At 37.2% G+C, this 17,933-nt stretch overlaps 1 protein-coding gene across 2 annotated transcripts in view; it reads right to left on the reverse strand.

Annotated features, from left to right (window-relative positions):
* LOC112044315 (ETS-like protein pointed) overlaps positions 1-17,933 on the reverse strand; it is a 210,684-nt gene that overhangs the window by 71,111 nt on the left and 121,640 nt on the right. Inside the window, exon 2 of one of the 2 annotated variants that reach the window (XM_024080129.2) lies at positions 10,717-11,131. The exons of the other annotated variant lie outside the window; for it this stretch is intronic. Within the exon in view, the coding sequence (XP_023935897.1) occupies positions 10,717-10,759 (43 nt within the window). The 5' untranslated portion in view covers positions 10,760-11,131. The remainder of the gene's footprint in view (positions 1-10,716; positions 11,132-17,933) is intronic. 2 annotated transcript variants of the gene reach the window in all.

The following is a 17,933-nucleotide window of genomic DNA, read 5'->3' on the forward strand; positions in this document are numbered from 1 at the left end:
TGTGAAATTTTCAAGGCTTTTGTTATTCTCACACGATGTCAGGCAAAGGTTGGATTAGGCGATGTTAGAATAGGAGAGTTAAAAGCGCTTGGAGGCCATTGGATCAGCTTCCACCTTCACACAGGAAATAAAACTAAGAAATTGTAATTGTTATCAATTGTAAATTATAATACTGTATGACTTTTTCAAAAGAGCAACTGTTGAGTTTCTTGCCGGTATCTTCTCAGCAGAACCTGCCTTCCGAACCGGTGGTAGAATCTTTACAAATAGTCAACTGACGCGTCAAAAGTACTTGTAAACTGAGCCTACTTGAAATAAATGATTTTTGATTTGATTTGATTTGATTTGAGTACCGAAGTTTATATGAAGTTTTGTTCTTCATCCAAAAAAATAATATACATAATAATTGGTTTTAGTAAAAAGCTACAAAGTTACGTTTGTTTCATTAATATAGTTTGTAGGTGGTTGGTGTTCTGGCAGTAGGGATAGGAATACAATATAGCCCCAATCGAATACGCCCTGTATTGGACACTTATCTAGAAAGAGTCTAAAGGCCTCACTGAGAAAAAAATCCTGCACCGCCTTAAAAATACTTAAAATACGTAGCCAACTACACAATTACACATGTAGCCGGTAGCATGTTGTATACAAGCTCCATAAGTAGCATGGTGTTGCTTCTAAACGACACAGTAAGCTGCGCCATTACTAAGTATACAACACCTATTTTACGTATGCTGCACCTGTACTAAGTAGTACTTTGTAAGTGTACGTACGTAAGAAGATCATTTAAGTAGCTTATTTTTCTCAGTGCTGGGTCTAGTTAGCCGTCATATTTGGAGGTTAAATGTGAATAGGAATCGGCGTGCATAGTGCGCCGAATCGTGAATGGCGTCGATAACGGGCAGCGGTACAATGGACCGGAGATGCGCCTCGACAGACAGCCCTTAGCAACCTTCGCTTTGTTTCTGATAAGTCAATCATTATGATTCGTTCTCAAGTTTCATATGGATTACTGAAGTACGAAAATAACTACTAAGTAACAATTGAATTTTTTTTATGTATATTGTATATTTGTTATATAACATTTTGCATACATACTTATTTATGTGAAAAACGACCACGTGATCTATCAAAAAACTTAGCAGAAACTTCTAAATGATTCATGATTATGGTCGTATCGGATTTTAGATTATAGGTAGATAATTATAGTACTTACGTAGTAGGTAGGTATAAGTGGATTAAGCATTGGCATTTTTCCCTGTAAAGATACATTCTACGAGTAATTACTTTCGGGTGTTTTGTCAACCGACCACTTAGCATGATTTAAAAATCATACCTAATTGGAGTCAGTATATATAAGTACCATATCAGTTTAGAGCAAGTAAATATAATGAATTAATAATAATAATTCCGAATTGAGAACCTTCTCCTTTTTGAAGTCGATTAAAAAGTGTGTCAGTTGTGATTGATCGACTCTGTTTAAATTACGATATTGTCAACAAAAACACTCAAGTACGTAATTTACCGGTCACTTTCCATAATTCCTAATCAAACATCGAAACGCCCTACGTTTTCCACGCAAGCAGTAAGCACCCCAACACGTAAATGGTGGCAAGTTGGCAACAGGTGGCGTAATGACGAGGGGAGCAACACTTGTTGCGCACTTTATAGCGCACTATTGCGTTCACGGACACGTAGTGCGTTAACGGGCACGCAGTGCGTTAACGGTTGCGCCTAAGTTTGCGTTCTAACTACGAATTATTGGGCGTCAGGGTTTGCTTTAGTTGTGATTCGCAATTATGTTGCACTAGCTTATACCAGCGACTTCGTTCACGTGAAATTAGGGTTTACACAAATTTCTTTACTATCAGTTTTTCGCAAACATCGCAGGAACCATAATTCCAACTTCCAATTTCGGACAACCTGTTAATTCAGAGTATAATCTATCTTCATTCCAAATTTCATCTAAATCGGTGCTGTAGTCGCGATGTTAAAGAGTTACTCGTACAAATACAAACTTATGCGTTTTTATTAGGATTTTATCTAGTAAGGTTTAGGATTAGTGGGATGATGTACGCTAAAAATTATTTCTTTGGTCCAGCGGTTAGTCCATGTGGTTTTGGATGACGAGGTCCTGCATTCGGAGTCGGGACGTGAAATACTGAGTTTTTCATTGTTCTACGAAATTTTGGGAGTTGGGAAGGTGGTGTTATTTCACGGCTCGTTAAAGTGTCGGTTGCGGTCATTAGCTATCGCTAACAAATATTATTTCTCTAAAACCGTGGATGGAACAGCGTGGTGGGTCAAAGCACTACATCTTCTCTCCTATAAGAAATAAGACCTCGTCGTGTAGTAAGCCGTTAAAATTAAAATCGTCGGTTTTAAGCAGTATAGGTTGTATTGAGTCGTAATTTTGTACGTAACCGTGGATATCGTGTCAACGGTTACAACAGGTGTTGTAAACATTGAAATATGGTATGGGGAGAGACACTTGTTGCGTAGTAATAATTGCTTTTGGGTTCAGAGGTTGGTAACAGAAGTACTGTAACACTTTAAGACGTATTATCGTCCTTTTTTATCCGATTTCAAAAAAAGGAAGAGGTTCGCAATTCGACGCGTATGTTTTTTATTTTTTTGTTACTTCATAACGTCATCATTTATCAACCAATTTTGAAAATTATTTTTTAGTTTGAAATAGTATATAAATATAGTACTTATATAGATTGGTCCCATTTAATTTTCACAAATATCGGTTTAGTAATTTTGTGTTAAAATCAAAACAACTGAAATATGAGAAATAAAAATATAAATATATTATATTTTTATTCAATAAGTGAATGCAATAATTGACCATGCAGAGGCGTTTAAGGTCACTATGCCAAATAGACTCTTGAAGTTCATTTTGTTTTTTGGCACCGTCTTCAAACCGATCAAAAGATAGGACATAGGTAGGATGTTATTTTTCGCTTTTTATGCATCTTTGAATTCGGTTATTTTTTTTTTTCAAGATTTTTTTATAAGAATATTTACTATATTTTAGACCAATACTTTCCTTCGCCTCCTTATAAGTCGGAAAATATTATGTTTCGAATTGATACGACAATAGACCAGCGATCGAACCTCGACCTCTCGATGGTGAGTGCGAACCCGGTTATCGGTGAGCTACTGGGACTTCATATCCAAGTTTCGAAGATATACCACAATTATTCAACAAATGAAAACGTTACTAACAGTTATTAGAGTAATTACGAAGCCGACGCGAGTGCGGGCGATATACGAGTAAGTGCAAATTATAAACGTTTGTTCCTACGTCACGCAATGTTTCAAGTTCAATTTTTTACCTATTTCACACCTTGTGAAGAAGAGCGGTATATATCTACTATTACGTTTTATTGTCTGTGGTAGTTTTATTCGTTTGTATTGGGACTAAAGTCCGCTCAGAGATTGCGTTTCTGACAGGTAGTGATCGAATGGGACAAACATTCAATTACGATTGCCTCGTTATTTTGTCTCACCACTGTAAAGACAAACAGTTGGCATAACCTTGAAACAGCGCAGTTCAGCAACCTTGTACGGCAGTTCGATGTTACATCATCCATTCGATCACGACTTGTAAGAAATGCAATTTCTGAGCGGCCTGACTTTATTAGCTAGCTTCACCCGCGTGTCACGAAAATTTGGTATGCAGTCGTCGGTAGCAGTTGCTGCTCATGTAACCCTTTTGTAAGGAGTAGGATATAAACCCACACCCCTTTCAGTTTTTACACGACATCGTACCGGAACGCTAAATCACTTTGCGTCTTTGTCGGTGGGGGACTAATCAAGAAAACCTCAATCGGCCCAGCTGGGGGTCGAACCCAGGACCTCTGTCTTGTTAATCCACCGCGCATACCACTGCGCCAGCCGCGTCATCGGGGGTTTTGGGCGAGAAGCATCGCCTGGTGGCGTAACAAAACCATATTATGCCTCACATGAAGTATCCACTGTATATTGATAGTAATAGTGCTACTAATAAGAATAAGTAACTTAATGGAGAAATTATTACGAAGTTGGAGGCTATTTACATCGAAACGAAACGCACGCACCATTTGCGTCACGCGAGAAAGCTTCCAGCTGTGAAAAGCACCTTATATAGCTATAAAACTTTACAAATCTACGGAGTTTTAAAGTTATGAAAGCTTTTAACCATATATTAAAGCCTTAATTAAGTTATTCGACTTCATTAGGCTTATACAATTAGGAATAATTGTAGAAGATTGCAACGTATTTTTTCATCTTAGTGTCCTATCTAGTTTTAGCTTTCATGAATATGAAATCTAACTAAAAATTCCTGTTTATGAAGTTAAAACGTAAAAATTGTTTCTGTTTTACCATGAGAGTCTACGTAATTTGTTCGTAGCTACCTAGTTCATATAGTAGACGATATAAACACTAGCCCCTGTAGCCAAGTTGCACGACGATTCTCTTTCTACGATCGCAAACGCTTCGAAAACTAGAAAAATGTACAGATCTTAATCACGTTATCTGTCGATAGCAAATGTCATTCGCATATATTTGACTAGTTTTCGCAACGTCAGCGATAAAGAGAATCGACGACAGGGGCCACTCTGCTTTGCCACTATGCCAGTCAACCTGATGCGATGTATGATGTTATGTAGATGTTAAGCTTAATTGTGCCTGGACCTTTAGATCAAACCATAGCCCAGACAGACGGACATACTGCTCGTAAATAAATGAAGCAGTGCAGCTAAGCAATATAGCTGGCATCATATTCATCATCATCATCATCATCATCATCATCATCATCATCATTATCATATCAGCCGATGGACGTCCACTGCAGTACATGGGCCTTTTACAGGGACTTCCAAACATGACGATCCTGAGCCGCCTGCACCCAGCGAATCCCTATGACTCGCTTGATTTCGTCAGTCCAGCAACACTGCACTTTCTTGCGGGGTCACCATTCCAGCACCTTGGGACCTAAACATTTATCGGCTTTTCGAACTATGTGCCCCGCCCACTGCTACGTCAGCTCCTCATTTCTGATTCGATCACGCAGAGATATTCCTAGCATAGCTCGTTCCATCGCCCGCCGTGTGACTCTGAGCACTTGCCAGCTGTTATATACCTTATTATTCTACTGTAACTTCGTGGCACAGTCACAAACAAGGTGTAAACTACTGGCGTGTATTTGAATAGGAACGCACGCGTATAATGACGTCACGAGACGTTCCAAGTTCGAAAAACAATGCCAACGGTGAAAATGACGCCAGCTTTTGTTCCTATACTGTGCCAACTTGATTTTTTATGCGTGTGCATATCAAATTCGACGTAGAATTTTCTCGAATTTGTATAAAATATTCATAGATATCGACGTAGAGCTAGATTTTTTTACTCTGTGTCGTTGATTTCTACTAGAAAATGAGGTAAACAGAGTCTTTGTTATACAGATACATACTATTATGATGATATTGCCTGGACTCAAATCAGCGGTGAGGTAATCTCGTAGGTATATACATCTCTGTATAATACAAACTACTTACATTTGAGAAGGGCTTTTGAAAAGAACTGAACCTTGAGTTAATGAATATACATACTTATTATGAAACTACGTAAATGACTATTGGTCATCATCACTCAGTTCGAGATTTGTTCTAACTTCCTAATAGGAGCTTCTCTTCTGGGAAGAGTTTCAGTAAGGAGGTTAAAAGTTTCTATTACGTACTTGGTTCAAAGTTCTAAAATTGCTTGACTTTTAAGGTTAATTCTGTTGCTTGACTTAGAATACTTTACGATTGTGTGATCAGATTGCAGAGTTAAAAGTATACCTATAACAAAGGTGATATAGAGAACTAAACAATAGCCTCATCTTAAAACATACCATTGAGTATAACAAAGCAAAAAACGACTGTATCTTCTATCTAGTATTTAGTTCTACCAGTTGAAACAGTAGCCAACAATGGTGAGCACATTAATCTAAAGATCTGTAGCGTTGATCACGAATGTAGGCGAGAGACCTTTGCTCAATGACAGAGGCGGCGCGGACGCATCATCTCATTGAGCGCGCACCGGATGGGCCAATCAGCTGCGTGAATGGACGCCCCCGCGCATGCGCAGTGTGCTGTGTTACGCCAGCCACACACAGTCAAGTATACCATCATATGCAGCGCTATTGGGGTTGTCTCTGTCTCCAGTCGGTCCTTGAGGATCGTGACCTTGGCGAGTCATCTTTTTATGTACAATGGTTCTCCATAGTTTACAGTCGCCTAGCTATTTGCATACTGTAAAAGGTGCGAACACCTGTTTGTTGGAGATCTACTCCATGTCTGTTTGCCTGCTACGCCTAGGTTTAGGGTTGTAAACAGTGAAAAATATATCGAAAACATACTTATAACTCTACTAGCTGACACCGCGCGGTTTCACCTGCGTGGTTCCAGTTTCCGTGGCAATACGGAGATAATATATAGCCTGTAGTCTTTCTCGATAAATGGGCTATCTAACACTGAAAGAATTTTTCAAATCGGAGCAGTAGTTTCTGAGATTAGTTCAATCAAACAAACAAACAACCTCTTCAGCTTTATAATATTAGTATAGATTTGTAATTTTTTTTCACCGCCCACATATCTATGCATGCAACATAACAGTACATTATACTTGATCGTGTATGGCTGGCGTTACCAGCGGCTTCTGTACTAGATGCCACTTCTTTGTTACATCAAATTGTTATGACTTTTTATGGCCCCCGTGAGCTGTCGCTACTGTTGACTATTGTTCGTGTGTTTTTTTTTTATTATGACTGGTTTATTTTTTTTATAACTCGCGCGAGATGACGAGTGGACGAGTCACCATAATGGTTGTCACCTAATGGCTAGTGGTAATCGTCTCCCACTGATATTCAGCTCTATTATAATCACTTAATGATTGTAAAGGGTTGCTAGAATGGTTTGAAAGTTGAAAACATTCATTCAACTGAGCAGTTAGCGCTCGAAAGTGATATCATACTGGAAGATTAAATCACTTTGCCAGAAAATCGTTCCTGATATAAAATATGTACTCGTAGCTATGATCGTAGCACCTAGGCCCATAGTACAACAGGCCATAACTCAGTCAAGAGGCCGATTCCTGGAAAATATTGAGCTTTCATATCTTTTCAATTATCACTAAAAATCATCAGCTCTGAGTTGAGAGTTAGGTTACATCCGGTGTTTTTATTTTTTTATTCTTTACAAGTTAGCTCTTGACATTATCTCACCTGATGGTAAGTGATGATGCAATCTAAGATGGAAGATGGAAATTGTTAGGAGGAGGATGAAAATCCACATTCCTTTCGGTTTCTACACGACATCGTACCTGAAGGCTAAATCGCTTGGCGGTACGTCTTTGTCGGTAAGATGGTAACTAGCCACGGCCAAGACCTGGACCAATTGAGAAAACCTCAATCGGCCCAGCCCAGTCTTGGAAAGCACGTTTTCTGCAGACGCGCGATGGACCAGCTCGGTGAATTTAAGGTCCAACCCCTCTCCCTGAGGCCTGAAGCTTTAAGTCGCCTGTTAAAATAGGCTCGTGGAGGAAGGCTTGGCCCTGCTTCTGGCCATTAAAATAGGTTAAAATATGTAAGTAGGTATTGTCCTTTGTCTATGGGTCGAGTATAAACAATGTTCGGCTACAGTTCCCAGGCCCGGCGCGGCAAGGTCTTCACTTTCAAGATCAACAGAGCATGCGCTGATCATAATTACCGTAATGATGGTTGCACAACCGCTGCTGCCCCAAGTCGGTGGGCACGCGATGTTACGGGTTGCGACTTTCGTATGGCACCAGTACCATAACTTATGTCTACAATCTGCTATTTATTCCTTTTTTAACCGGCTTCAAAAAAAGAGGAGGTGTAAGTTTTTTTTTTCATGTAGCCGTTTCAAGAGTTACATGAAAGAACACAATCTGAAAAACCTGTATCTTTATGACATTCTGTCTGTCTGTAATTTTTTAATCTTTGATGTGTAGAAGACTTTATTGTCATGGAAGTATGTAAGAGCTGTGATAGCCCTGTGGTGCTTTGCGGGGGTGCTTTATGAGTTATGTGCACTTTAAGAAATTAAATATCACGTGTCTCAAACGGTGAGGAAAACATCGTGAGGTGAGAGCATACCAGAGAATTTTCTTAATTCTCTACGTATGTGAAGTCTGTCAATTCGCATTGGGCCAGCGTGGTGGACTATTGACCTAAACCCTTTCACCCTGAGAGGAGACTCGAACTCAGCAGTGAGCCGAATATGGATTGATAATGATAATAATAATGATGATGGTGATTGTCCAAAATGCCGATACGACCTTACCCATAAATAATTTTGAAGGGGATAGAATAATTTAGGGGTTTTGTGTGAAGATTAGATTAGAGACCTCTATGCTACCTACTACAATGCGGGTTGGTAGGCTTAAGGTCTTTCTCATATTTTCCAGACGATTTTCTTCGGGAAAATATCAGAAAGCACAAAATATTCTGATAATCTTATAAAAAAGTTCGTTTTATCCATTTTGATATACATATAAAATGATACGTGCTTTAATAAATATAAATTATTGATTTTACGAAAGAAATTTATTCGTATGTAGGTATATAAACACGCGAAAAAACCATAAATCATTGTGAAAAATATAAAAGTGGATTTAATTTGAAATAATGATTCGACCTACAGTTTATTTTAACGTGATATCTTTTTATTTAATTATTTATAACGAGCTTTTTCATAACTTGTCAACTAACTGTGTTTGACATGTTATCTAAGTAACATCTGAGATATCAAGAGCTAATGATATCCTGTTTATGATTATGTTAGTTGTAAAATTATTGAGCTTTTACAAGAAAGCTCGTGCTTAATGTTACCGTTCAGATGATGTTATATAAATAATAAGTACGAGTATAAATAAAATAAAAGCTCAAAGGTTTTTTTTTATTATTTACAAGTTAGCCCTTGACTACAATCTCAACTGATGGTAAGTGATGATGCAATTTAAGATGAAAGTGGGCTAACTTGTTAGAAGTAGGATGAAAATCCACCCCTTTCGGTTTTTACACGACATAGGGTGGTAGCTAGCCACGGCCGAAGCCACCCACCAACCAAAAGTATTTACTACTTGTTTTTTACATACTCATACGATACAATGGCGTGCATTTCATAGATGCAAAAGTGCACTGTCTACCCTAAGATCCTAATACAAACCTATGTTACATAGACCACATAATACATAGATGTACAAGGAATTTTCCGATTTTTACTTTATAAAAAAAATTCAACCATTGGCGTTGCAGCCGGAAATACCGTTATTTTACAATGCGTTAGGACGAAAGAGATGGGACCTGGACAACCCCGCCGCCATTGGACGATATTTTGTCTATTTCTCTTCATTTCGTCGCATGTTAGTGCCACTGGGCATCGGTCGTCGGCAAGCAATTTAGCGTTCCGGCAATCATGCGTTAAACCGTTACAGGTATGGGTAGAACCTATATCTCTAGACTGCTTTCATTTTAGATTGCATCGTCACTTAAGCTGGCAAGGGCTAACTTAAAAAAAAAACAAAATATTTTTGACCGTCGAGTACTCAAGTGTACGAATGTTAGGGGTGTTTATTCAAGCATTCAGCAATACGCCGCTCCGCGCACCGCGTTTCAAGTGTAAGTGTTCGTATATGTGTTGCGGTCACGCAGTCTTCACATTCGGGACAAGAGCAGTGGAAACCGAGAATGTTGCGTCACCGAGGATGATACATCGCCTTTTCACAACCGGCAATAGTGTTGCAAATTTGAAATTCGAATTCTGCAAATGGCCGCCGCGCCGCTATCATTAGTGATTGACAGCTGTTGTTTTTAATAACATGACAGTTTATCTGAGACGTATTATTTTTAGTCTGTGCTTTTTTTTTAAACAATGACTGTGTTTGTTATTTATGACTATTTACACATATTGATTAATATTTTAAAGTTTTGTACATTGATTATGATAAGTAGACGCCCCGCGGTTTTACGAGCGTAGTTCCCGTTCCCTTGGTAATCAATATTTATAGTTCGAAGAGCCAATGTTCGGGTCGTAATGTGCTAGAATGGCGACCTCGCACTAGAAAGCGCAGAGTCGATTGAACCCCCTACCAGATGGACTAAGGATATCAAGCGAGTCGCAGGGATTCGCTGGTTGCAGGCGGCTCAGGATCATGATGTTTGGATTCCTACGTGGATTCCTACGAAAGGTCTATGTCCTGCAGTGAAAGTCGATGATGATGATGATAATATAAAAAAATAACGGCCCACTAAAGGTCCAGGCCTCCCTCCTTATAGGAGAGGGGATATGGAGCTTAAACCCACCACACTACCCCAATGCGTGTTGGGGGATCCCTTAGTAAATATCATCGTCACCGTCCTTGGTAAAACGGGGATAAAATACAAGTTTGTAATAACAATAGCTATCTGCCAGAAAGACGAATTAACTATATTTAAGTATAGTTTTGGCGACCCCGCACTAGTAAGCGCAGTGTTGGCCGACCCCCCAACAGGTGGACTGAGGACATCAAGCGAGTCGCAGGGATTCGCTGGATGCAGGCGGCTCAGTATCGTGATGTTTGGAAGTCCCTAAAAAGGCCTATGTCCTGTAGTGGACGTCTATCGGCTGATATGATGACGATGAAGTATAGTTAGATTTTGTTAATTAATATAATTATACTGACCTTTCGGCTTATTGAAAGCTTTCATCATGACTTTGATTCCCATGCCTGCAATTGCCGCCGTCGCTTCGATGTTTGCCGCGGGCTCTAGAAGTCCGAACTTTACAAGCCAGGAAATTTTCTCCACCGTGGTTATATTATTTATATTATCTTCTGTTTATAGTCTTTGAGCACTGTTTATTTATTTACAATATAACGTATATAAGTCTATAATTTATTCGTTATTCACAATATAATAATATAATAAAATTAATTATCTATTTTTAAATAAGATCAATAAATATCACACTTATTTTCTTTTATGATTGTCTTTGAATTAGTCTAAACACTCTTCACTGTTTTTCATTTTGTTTGCGTACTTTTGTTACGTTATGAAGGAATAGTTCATCAATGCGTTTTCACTGTTCATAGTCTGAACCTAGAAACATTTTATGAGGGAATTTTACACTCGACTCCATACATAGGTACGTGCGTTATCGACTGAGTTATTCAACCATAATTTAATAGCCTTCCACACAAGTAATACCTCGTTTATAGAATTGGAATAGTGTGGTAGATCGAAGCTAAGAAACTTAGAGCTTAGAGCTACCACACTATTCCAATGTAAAGTTGCAGGTTTAATTTTAAAAATATGACTAACGACTCAGTTGATAACGCGTTATAGAAAAGTAGTAGATATTATGTGTGTGTAGTAATTAAGAGATAACCAATGCGTGAAGGAACAAGGAAACGCTTTCGAAACGGAGTCAAGGGAGCAATATTCAAATTGCAGGCAACATTCCCACAGGTGTAGGACCGATCGGTGCCAGGCGTTTCCGGTTCGCTTGCCCCCTCCCCCCACCCGCACCATAGCACCCTCTCGCCACCCCTAACCCCCGAGATCGCGGTTCCCACAAAGACCGCTAGCCCGTGACGAGTAATTTTGCTAAACTTTGCGGTCGGGTACAAAGTACCTTTATGTTTTAACCTAGTGCTACTAACATCGATCTTACATATCGATTTTTAACCGACGAAAAAGCGGAGGATGGTTTTTACCTACCTACATATTGATGCGTATATTTTTACAGTGTGGTCCGATTTAATGATTCTGTTTTGTTTGAATGACAATAAGTACACGAGTATCTGTCTCTTTAAGGTTACTTTTTTACTTTTCACACTAAACTAATTGAAATTATACAGAAAAACAGCAAGAAAATCTGCATTTTGGTTTTATAATTAGGCTGCTATTGATAAATTTTTATTAATCAGCTTAAATAAAAACATAAATATTACATTTTAAGTGTTTTTATTTCGTGTTTGTTTTCAATTTGAATACATTAAACTACTAATCGATGTTAGAGCAACTATTTATCTCTAAGTGGTTCTAATTTAATAACATGCATACTTATTAATATTCTAATAAATTGATGCCACGCCGAAGTTCAAGGGTTAAATAGCGGTAAACATCTTCATTTCTATTTAATAACAGTTTCAGAGGGGTCGGGAATTGAGTGTGTAGTGGTTATTATAAGTATTAACCTTTGAGTATTGTTAACGAGTTAGCTGTAAAGCATTTTTATGAATTCATAAGAATTTTTGTTTGTCAGTTCACACGCCTATTTGGATTGTTAAGAAGTGTGGGGTTTGGATGAAGTGTTTGTTTTGGAGTTTATTGTTTTTTTGTGACTATATTTCTATATTACGCACTTTTAAGTAGGTAAGTGGAAAATCATCGGCTATAAACAGGACAACACTTTGTAGGGCATGCAAGGAATACGTCCCCGAGTGGTGTCGCCCCGTATTTAACGTCTATCAACCTGAGGCGAAGACAGTGGCGGATTTAGTCTAAAGTCCAGTAGGCCCGGGCCTACGTGACAAAAAAAGTGAGAATAAACAATAAAAATAACTAAATTTCAAAAAATCACAATAATTTTTAATATTATTACTTCCTTACTTAAAACCTAAAACCGTTGAATGTTTTATTTCAATGTGAAATTATTCCTAAATAGGTACTCGGAAAATACTATAAATTATATTGACAAAAGATATATAGGATATACCTAAGGCAAATTAAAAAAAAGTAGTTTATATCCAATGCTATAGCATCATATAATATGATAGGTATACTGAAAAGAAAGGCCGCTGGTACTTTGGGACCTAGGGTGGCAATGACGATGGGCGTAGATATTAAGTTTCATGTTTCTGTAATTTCACCGTCAACCATGCCCTTCATATCGGAACCCAGAAATGCTTCTAGACGGTGAAAATATGCATGGCGGTCAATGGCGTACACTTCATAGATGCAAAAATGCACTGCATGCCCTAAGGACTCAATACAATCCTATGTTAGGCCACAGAATACATAGTTGGACAAGGCGACGGCCTCCATGGCGCAGTGGTATGCGCGGTGGATTTACAAGACGGAGGTCCTGGGTTCGATCCCCGGCTGGGCAGATTGAGATTTTCTTAATTTGTCCAGGTCTGGCTGGTGGGAGGCTTCGGTCGTGGCTAGTTACCACCCTACCGGCAAAGACGTACCGCCAAGCGATTTAGCGTTCCGGTACGATGCTGTGTAGAAACCGAAAGGGGTGTGGATTTTCATCCTCCTCCTAACAAGTTAGTCCGCTTCCATCTCAGACTGCATCATCACTTACCATCAGGTGAGATTGTAGTCAAGGGCTAACTTGTAAAGAATAAAAAAAAAATTTTTTTTTTATTCTTTACAATTTTCAATTATAATGGAATATTATAATTGAAAATTGTAAAGAATAAAAAAAATTATAATTTTCAATTATAAGGAATTTTCCAATTTTCAATTATAATGCATACCCTAGTTAAAAACCTTGTGCACACCATTGATGGCGGTAATACTTCTCCAAATAAGATTGGCACAAAATGCTCTACAATAACTTCAAAATAAATAATAATTCTTTTATTCTTATCGTGAACGAATGGGCCATATATGCATACATTCAATCTAACTTAGCGATGATGGGGGCGGGAATTGCCCTCAATAAAAATCAAATTTAGACACCGCGTGTATCTTATTGACCACATCGATCAATGTTTTCGAAATACGTACGTATAAATACGTATTATAATATTTAACAAGAACAAAGTTGTACTCAATACTAAATAAATTACTTTTAGTAGGCTTTGGAACTGTTGTGTACCTCGTATTATATTAATAAAAGTTAATGTGTAATCGTGAATAAAAAATTATAATGTACTTATTTAATGAATACTTAATCCACTTGTAAGACTTGAAGAAGAAGATCAAATTAGATTTGTAGGAAATTTTAATATTAGTAATACAAAGAAAATTGTCTGTATTCTATTTATGTTATAATGTAATATTTCATTATATTTAATTAATTTATTTATTCTTAGACCGTTAATAATAATAATTAGTTGTAGTTTAAACATTTGTCTTATCACAAAATTATAAATGTAAATTAGATTTAAAATTAAAGGAATATCAAAGTAAATATCATATTAATGGTGATCAAATCTTTAATGTACACAAGGCGAGCATGTGAATTGGTCAGCTAAGCCCCTTTGTATGGTAAGTGTCATTCAATAACCCTAGTTGACTCGGCCAATATTGGAGGACAATAGTTCAATGTGTACAATGCTCTGTGGTAGGTATTTATTTAGCCTTCGCATATAGAGCGTACGTTCGGGAATATTTGATAAGATTTATGAGAACAAAATATAAAGAAGAATCTTAAATGGGTCCTAACTGAAAAGCAGTGATGCATACTTTTTTTATAGAAGATATGTGGCAAAATGAGTGAGTGCTTAGGGCCTTTTTCTAGGTTATGCCATATATCACAGGGCAGTCTTTTATTGCTCCACTGTTTTTTTTTCTACAATTTAATAATGTGTTAATATTTCTGGCATTACTTAAAAATAAAGATCTTATCTTTTTCGTTTCTTGCTTTCTAGATAATTTTTTTAAGGTAAAATTACAATTATATGTTTAAACTTTTATAAAGCCCGCATGTAATCGTGAACTCTTAACTTTTTTATTAAGTAAATAAATCTTATAAATTGACCAATATTTAAGTGAAGTGTATATTTTTGTACTTGAAGTAAAATGTTTGTAAGACTTTTGATCACACGTAGTTCTATAAAAAATAATAGAAATACTAAGTAGGTAATTTTAAACACCAAGAATAGAATGAAATCATTATAGTCATTGATAGACAAGAGCGGCATATCCCGAAAAATTCTTTAGTATATGATTTTCCCCGCACCTTTTTCATCACTATGTAAAATTGGTAGGTACCAAAATCTTTATTGTAACATACTGCACAAGATGTTATACTTTTTTATGGGTTCCATTGTGGAACACTGAAATAAACTATGAAAGTAATTTTTATATGTTTTTTTTTTTCACACTTAAGGGGTAGTTCTGGGGCCCTGTTCATTGATACGGCTGATACCGAGGTAGATACGCCCCTGTTGTCAATATTGTTGCATGTGCATGTCCCTTAAGTATGAGCCATGGTGGCGAGTGAGCTTGCGGTTGATCGCGCGGTCGAGCGGAGATTGTCGGGTCAAGTAACTCGATTGTCGCGCCCAATTTGTCCCCTCTGCCTAAACGAGATCGTCTGCGTTAAATTTGTCGTATTTCATTTATTTGTAACATAATCTTTACATGGCTCATAACGATGAGCTAACTAGCCCTATGAGTACTCTACAGAGCAGATTAAGTTCAATCAGATGTTGATGCAGCTTGTTTCGAAGGATACCGACCATTTTTCATACATTGTAAGTTTAGTTTTGGCCAGTTTAATTTGTCTGACAGTTGCATAATCAAGTATCTTCCTTATCAAAATATTAACAACTGTGAATTCTAACCATTGATTTTGGTGATTTTGATTTATTATAAAATAAAGTGGCTTTAGTATTTCATTTCTCTGTAACGTGCTGGGCCTTTTCAACAACCAGTATTGGCGTAGTACAGTATTATATGACAGCTAGGTAGCATCATGCTTTCTTCAGTCACATATTTGTGCATACCACTGCGAAGAGTCTGTTTTAGCCAAAACAATTCACGTATTTGTATTCTTTCATTGCGAAGTATTTCTCGGTCATTGCTAACTTTTATATTTTTAGAATGAGAATTAAGAACTTTAGGTACGTACCTAAAGTACTTCATTCTCATCTGTTTGAAAAAAAATTGTATCTCATCTTGTTAGGTACCTCTTCTTTGGCCTTACTTTTAACTTTGTGCTAACTAATTTTAAATGGTGAAATTGTCTTTTGAATCATTAAATACTTAATAAATAATTTGCATGCCTAATTAGCAAGATACATTTACCATCTACATCTACCGACCACCTGTATAAATAATGCATGTATCTGCAAATAAATAAATTGATTGATTGATTGATTGATTGATTAATGTACTAACTCAATACGAACATATGTTTTAATGAAACAAAAAATGTTTTATATCTTTTTCCCATCTTTAATTAACTAACACTTACAGTAATAAGTCCTCCTTAAAACCTTTGATCTGAGAAACAGAAGAGCAATTCGCGTGGCGGTATATTAATTAATGCCAGCGGCTACAGCAAATATGTACTAAGCGGTGGGTGTCAATTGCACTGCGGGATCAGGCGGGGTCGCCTCTAATTTCTAATCTTCGACCCCCTTAATAGGAAAGTGGACACCCGCATGTACACTGAATAACTTGCACCATTGATGTAGATTTTGTAGTGTAACTGGCGTTGTATTATCATATTTTACTCTTAGTTTAATATCTTTGTTTTTCGCAAGTTATACAGTATTTTATCATTATTTTTACGAGTAACTAGGTATCACAGAACAGAAAACGCTTTTTGAATCCGTGGTTGGTACGTAATACAGGGAGAGTATTAGGTAGAAAAAGATCAATGATTGGAGTTTTCCTACATGATCAAATATGCCCGTTAAAACCATAGTTTTTGTTACTATCGTATTATCGATAATGAAAGACTCGGGGAAGATGAAATGATCTAAACCCTCAGAAAAAGATTGCTTGGATCATCTTTTGTTAGGGTCAAGGAGTTACAATGAGAATATTCATTTCGAAAGACCTATTGATAAGCCTAACACCTAATAAATGTTGATAAACGAAATGGTAAGTTGACTGATTCAAGCAGTATGCCATAATAATAGCTCGGGAGACATATAGATAAACTTTTAATCTACTATATACTTGTAAGACCGCTATAAGAAATTATTAAAGTTGGTCATACACACCAGAATATCACTAAACGCTTTGACTGTTGGTCAAACGAGGAAAAGATCGTAAACGTTTAAAAATACAGACACGTATTCAATACAATTTATTCGGTCTCATTAAGTCTGTCTGTGTACGAGTTCGAGCACGTTTGTTTCTCGTGTTTTGTTTCACGAGATTTTGAAGGCTTTCGGAACGCGCGAATCAACAAACATTACGACAATGGATGCTTCGGAGTTCGCCGAAGCGTGTGTGACGCGGGAGTGGATACAAATACGAAACAATGCTTGTACAACAATTCGGTGTTGTTAACAATGTTATAGTTGTTGTGCGTAAGCTTTGCTTTTGAGCTGCCACAATGTAGTACACGTGGTTTGTTTTCATGTTTGCCGGCCAATTCGCACGTCGGCGATAACTTTGGGTATGAATTCGGTATGCAAACAAATTTAGCATACAAACATGGTGTTAGTAGAGCGTATGAACAATCGGTTTAGACTATTCGATCTTATTGCCGATAAAACTATGCTGCACTACTTTTTGTTATTTTAGAAAATAAAGGTGTTATCTATACTTATAATAAATCTGTAGAGAGGTCAATTCTGTACATGAAATATATTTCCAAAATAACTATCAGGGGGTGATTAGTGATCGATACTGATGCCAAAAATGCAATCAGTAAAATTTTTGTCTGTCTGTCTGTCTGTCTGTCTGTCTGTCTGTATGTTCTTTATAGAAACAAAAACTACTGGACGGATTTTAACGAAACTTGGTACAATTATTCTACATACTCCTGGGCAGGTTATAGTATACTTTTCATTACGCTACCATCAATAGGAGCAGAGCAGTGAAGAGAAATGTTGAGAAAACGGGAGAAGTTACTCAATTTTTTAAGATTCCGTCGCGTGTACAGCCCTAATGGTTAAAGCTATATAGAAATCATGTATGACGGAAATGTTCTCCTTAAAATTATCTATAAAAACACAACAGCATATATATGTCTATCTTT

The sequence above is a fragment of the Bicyclus anynana genome, chromosome 21 (assembly GCF_947172395.1).
Source record: "Bicyclus anynana chromosome 21, ilBicAnyn1.1, whole genome shotgun sequence".
Lineage (NCBI taxonomy): Eukaryota > Metazoa > Arthropoda > Insecta > Lepidoptera > Nymphalidae > Bicyclus > Bicyclus anynana.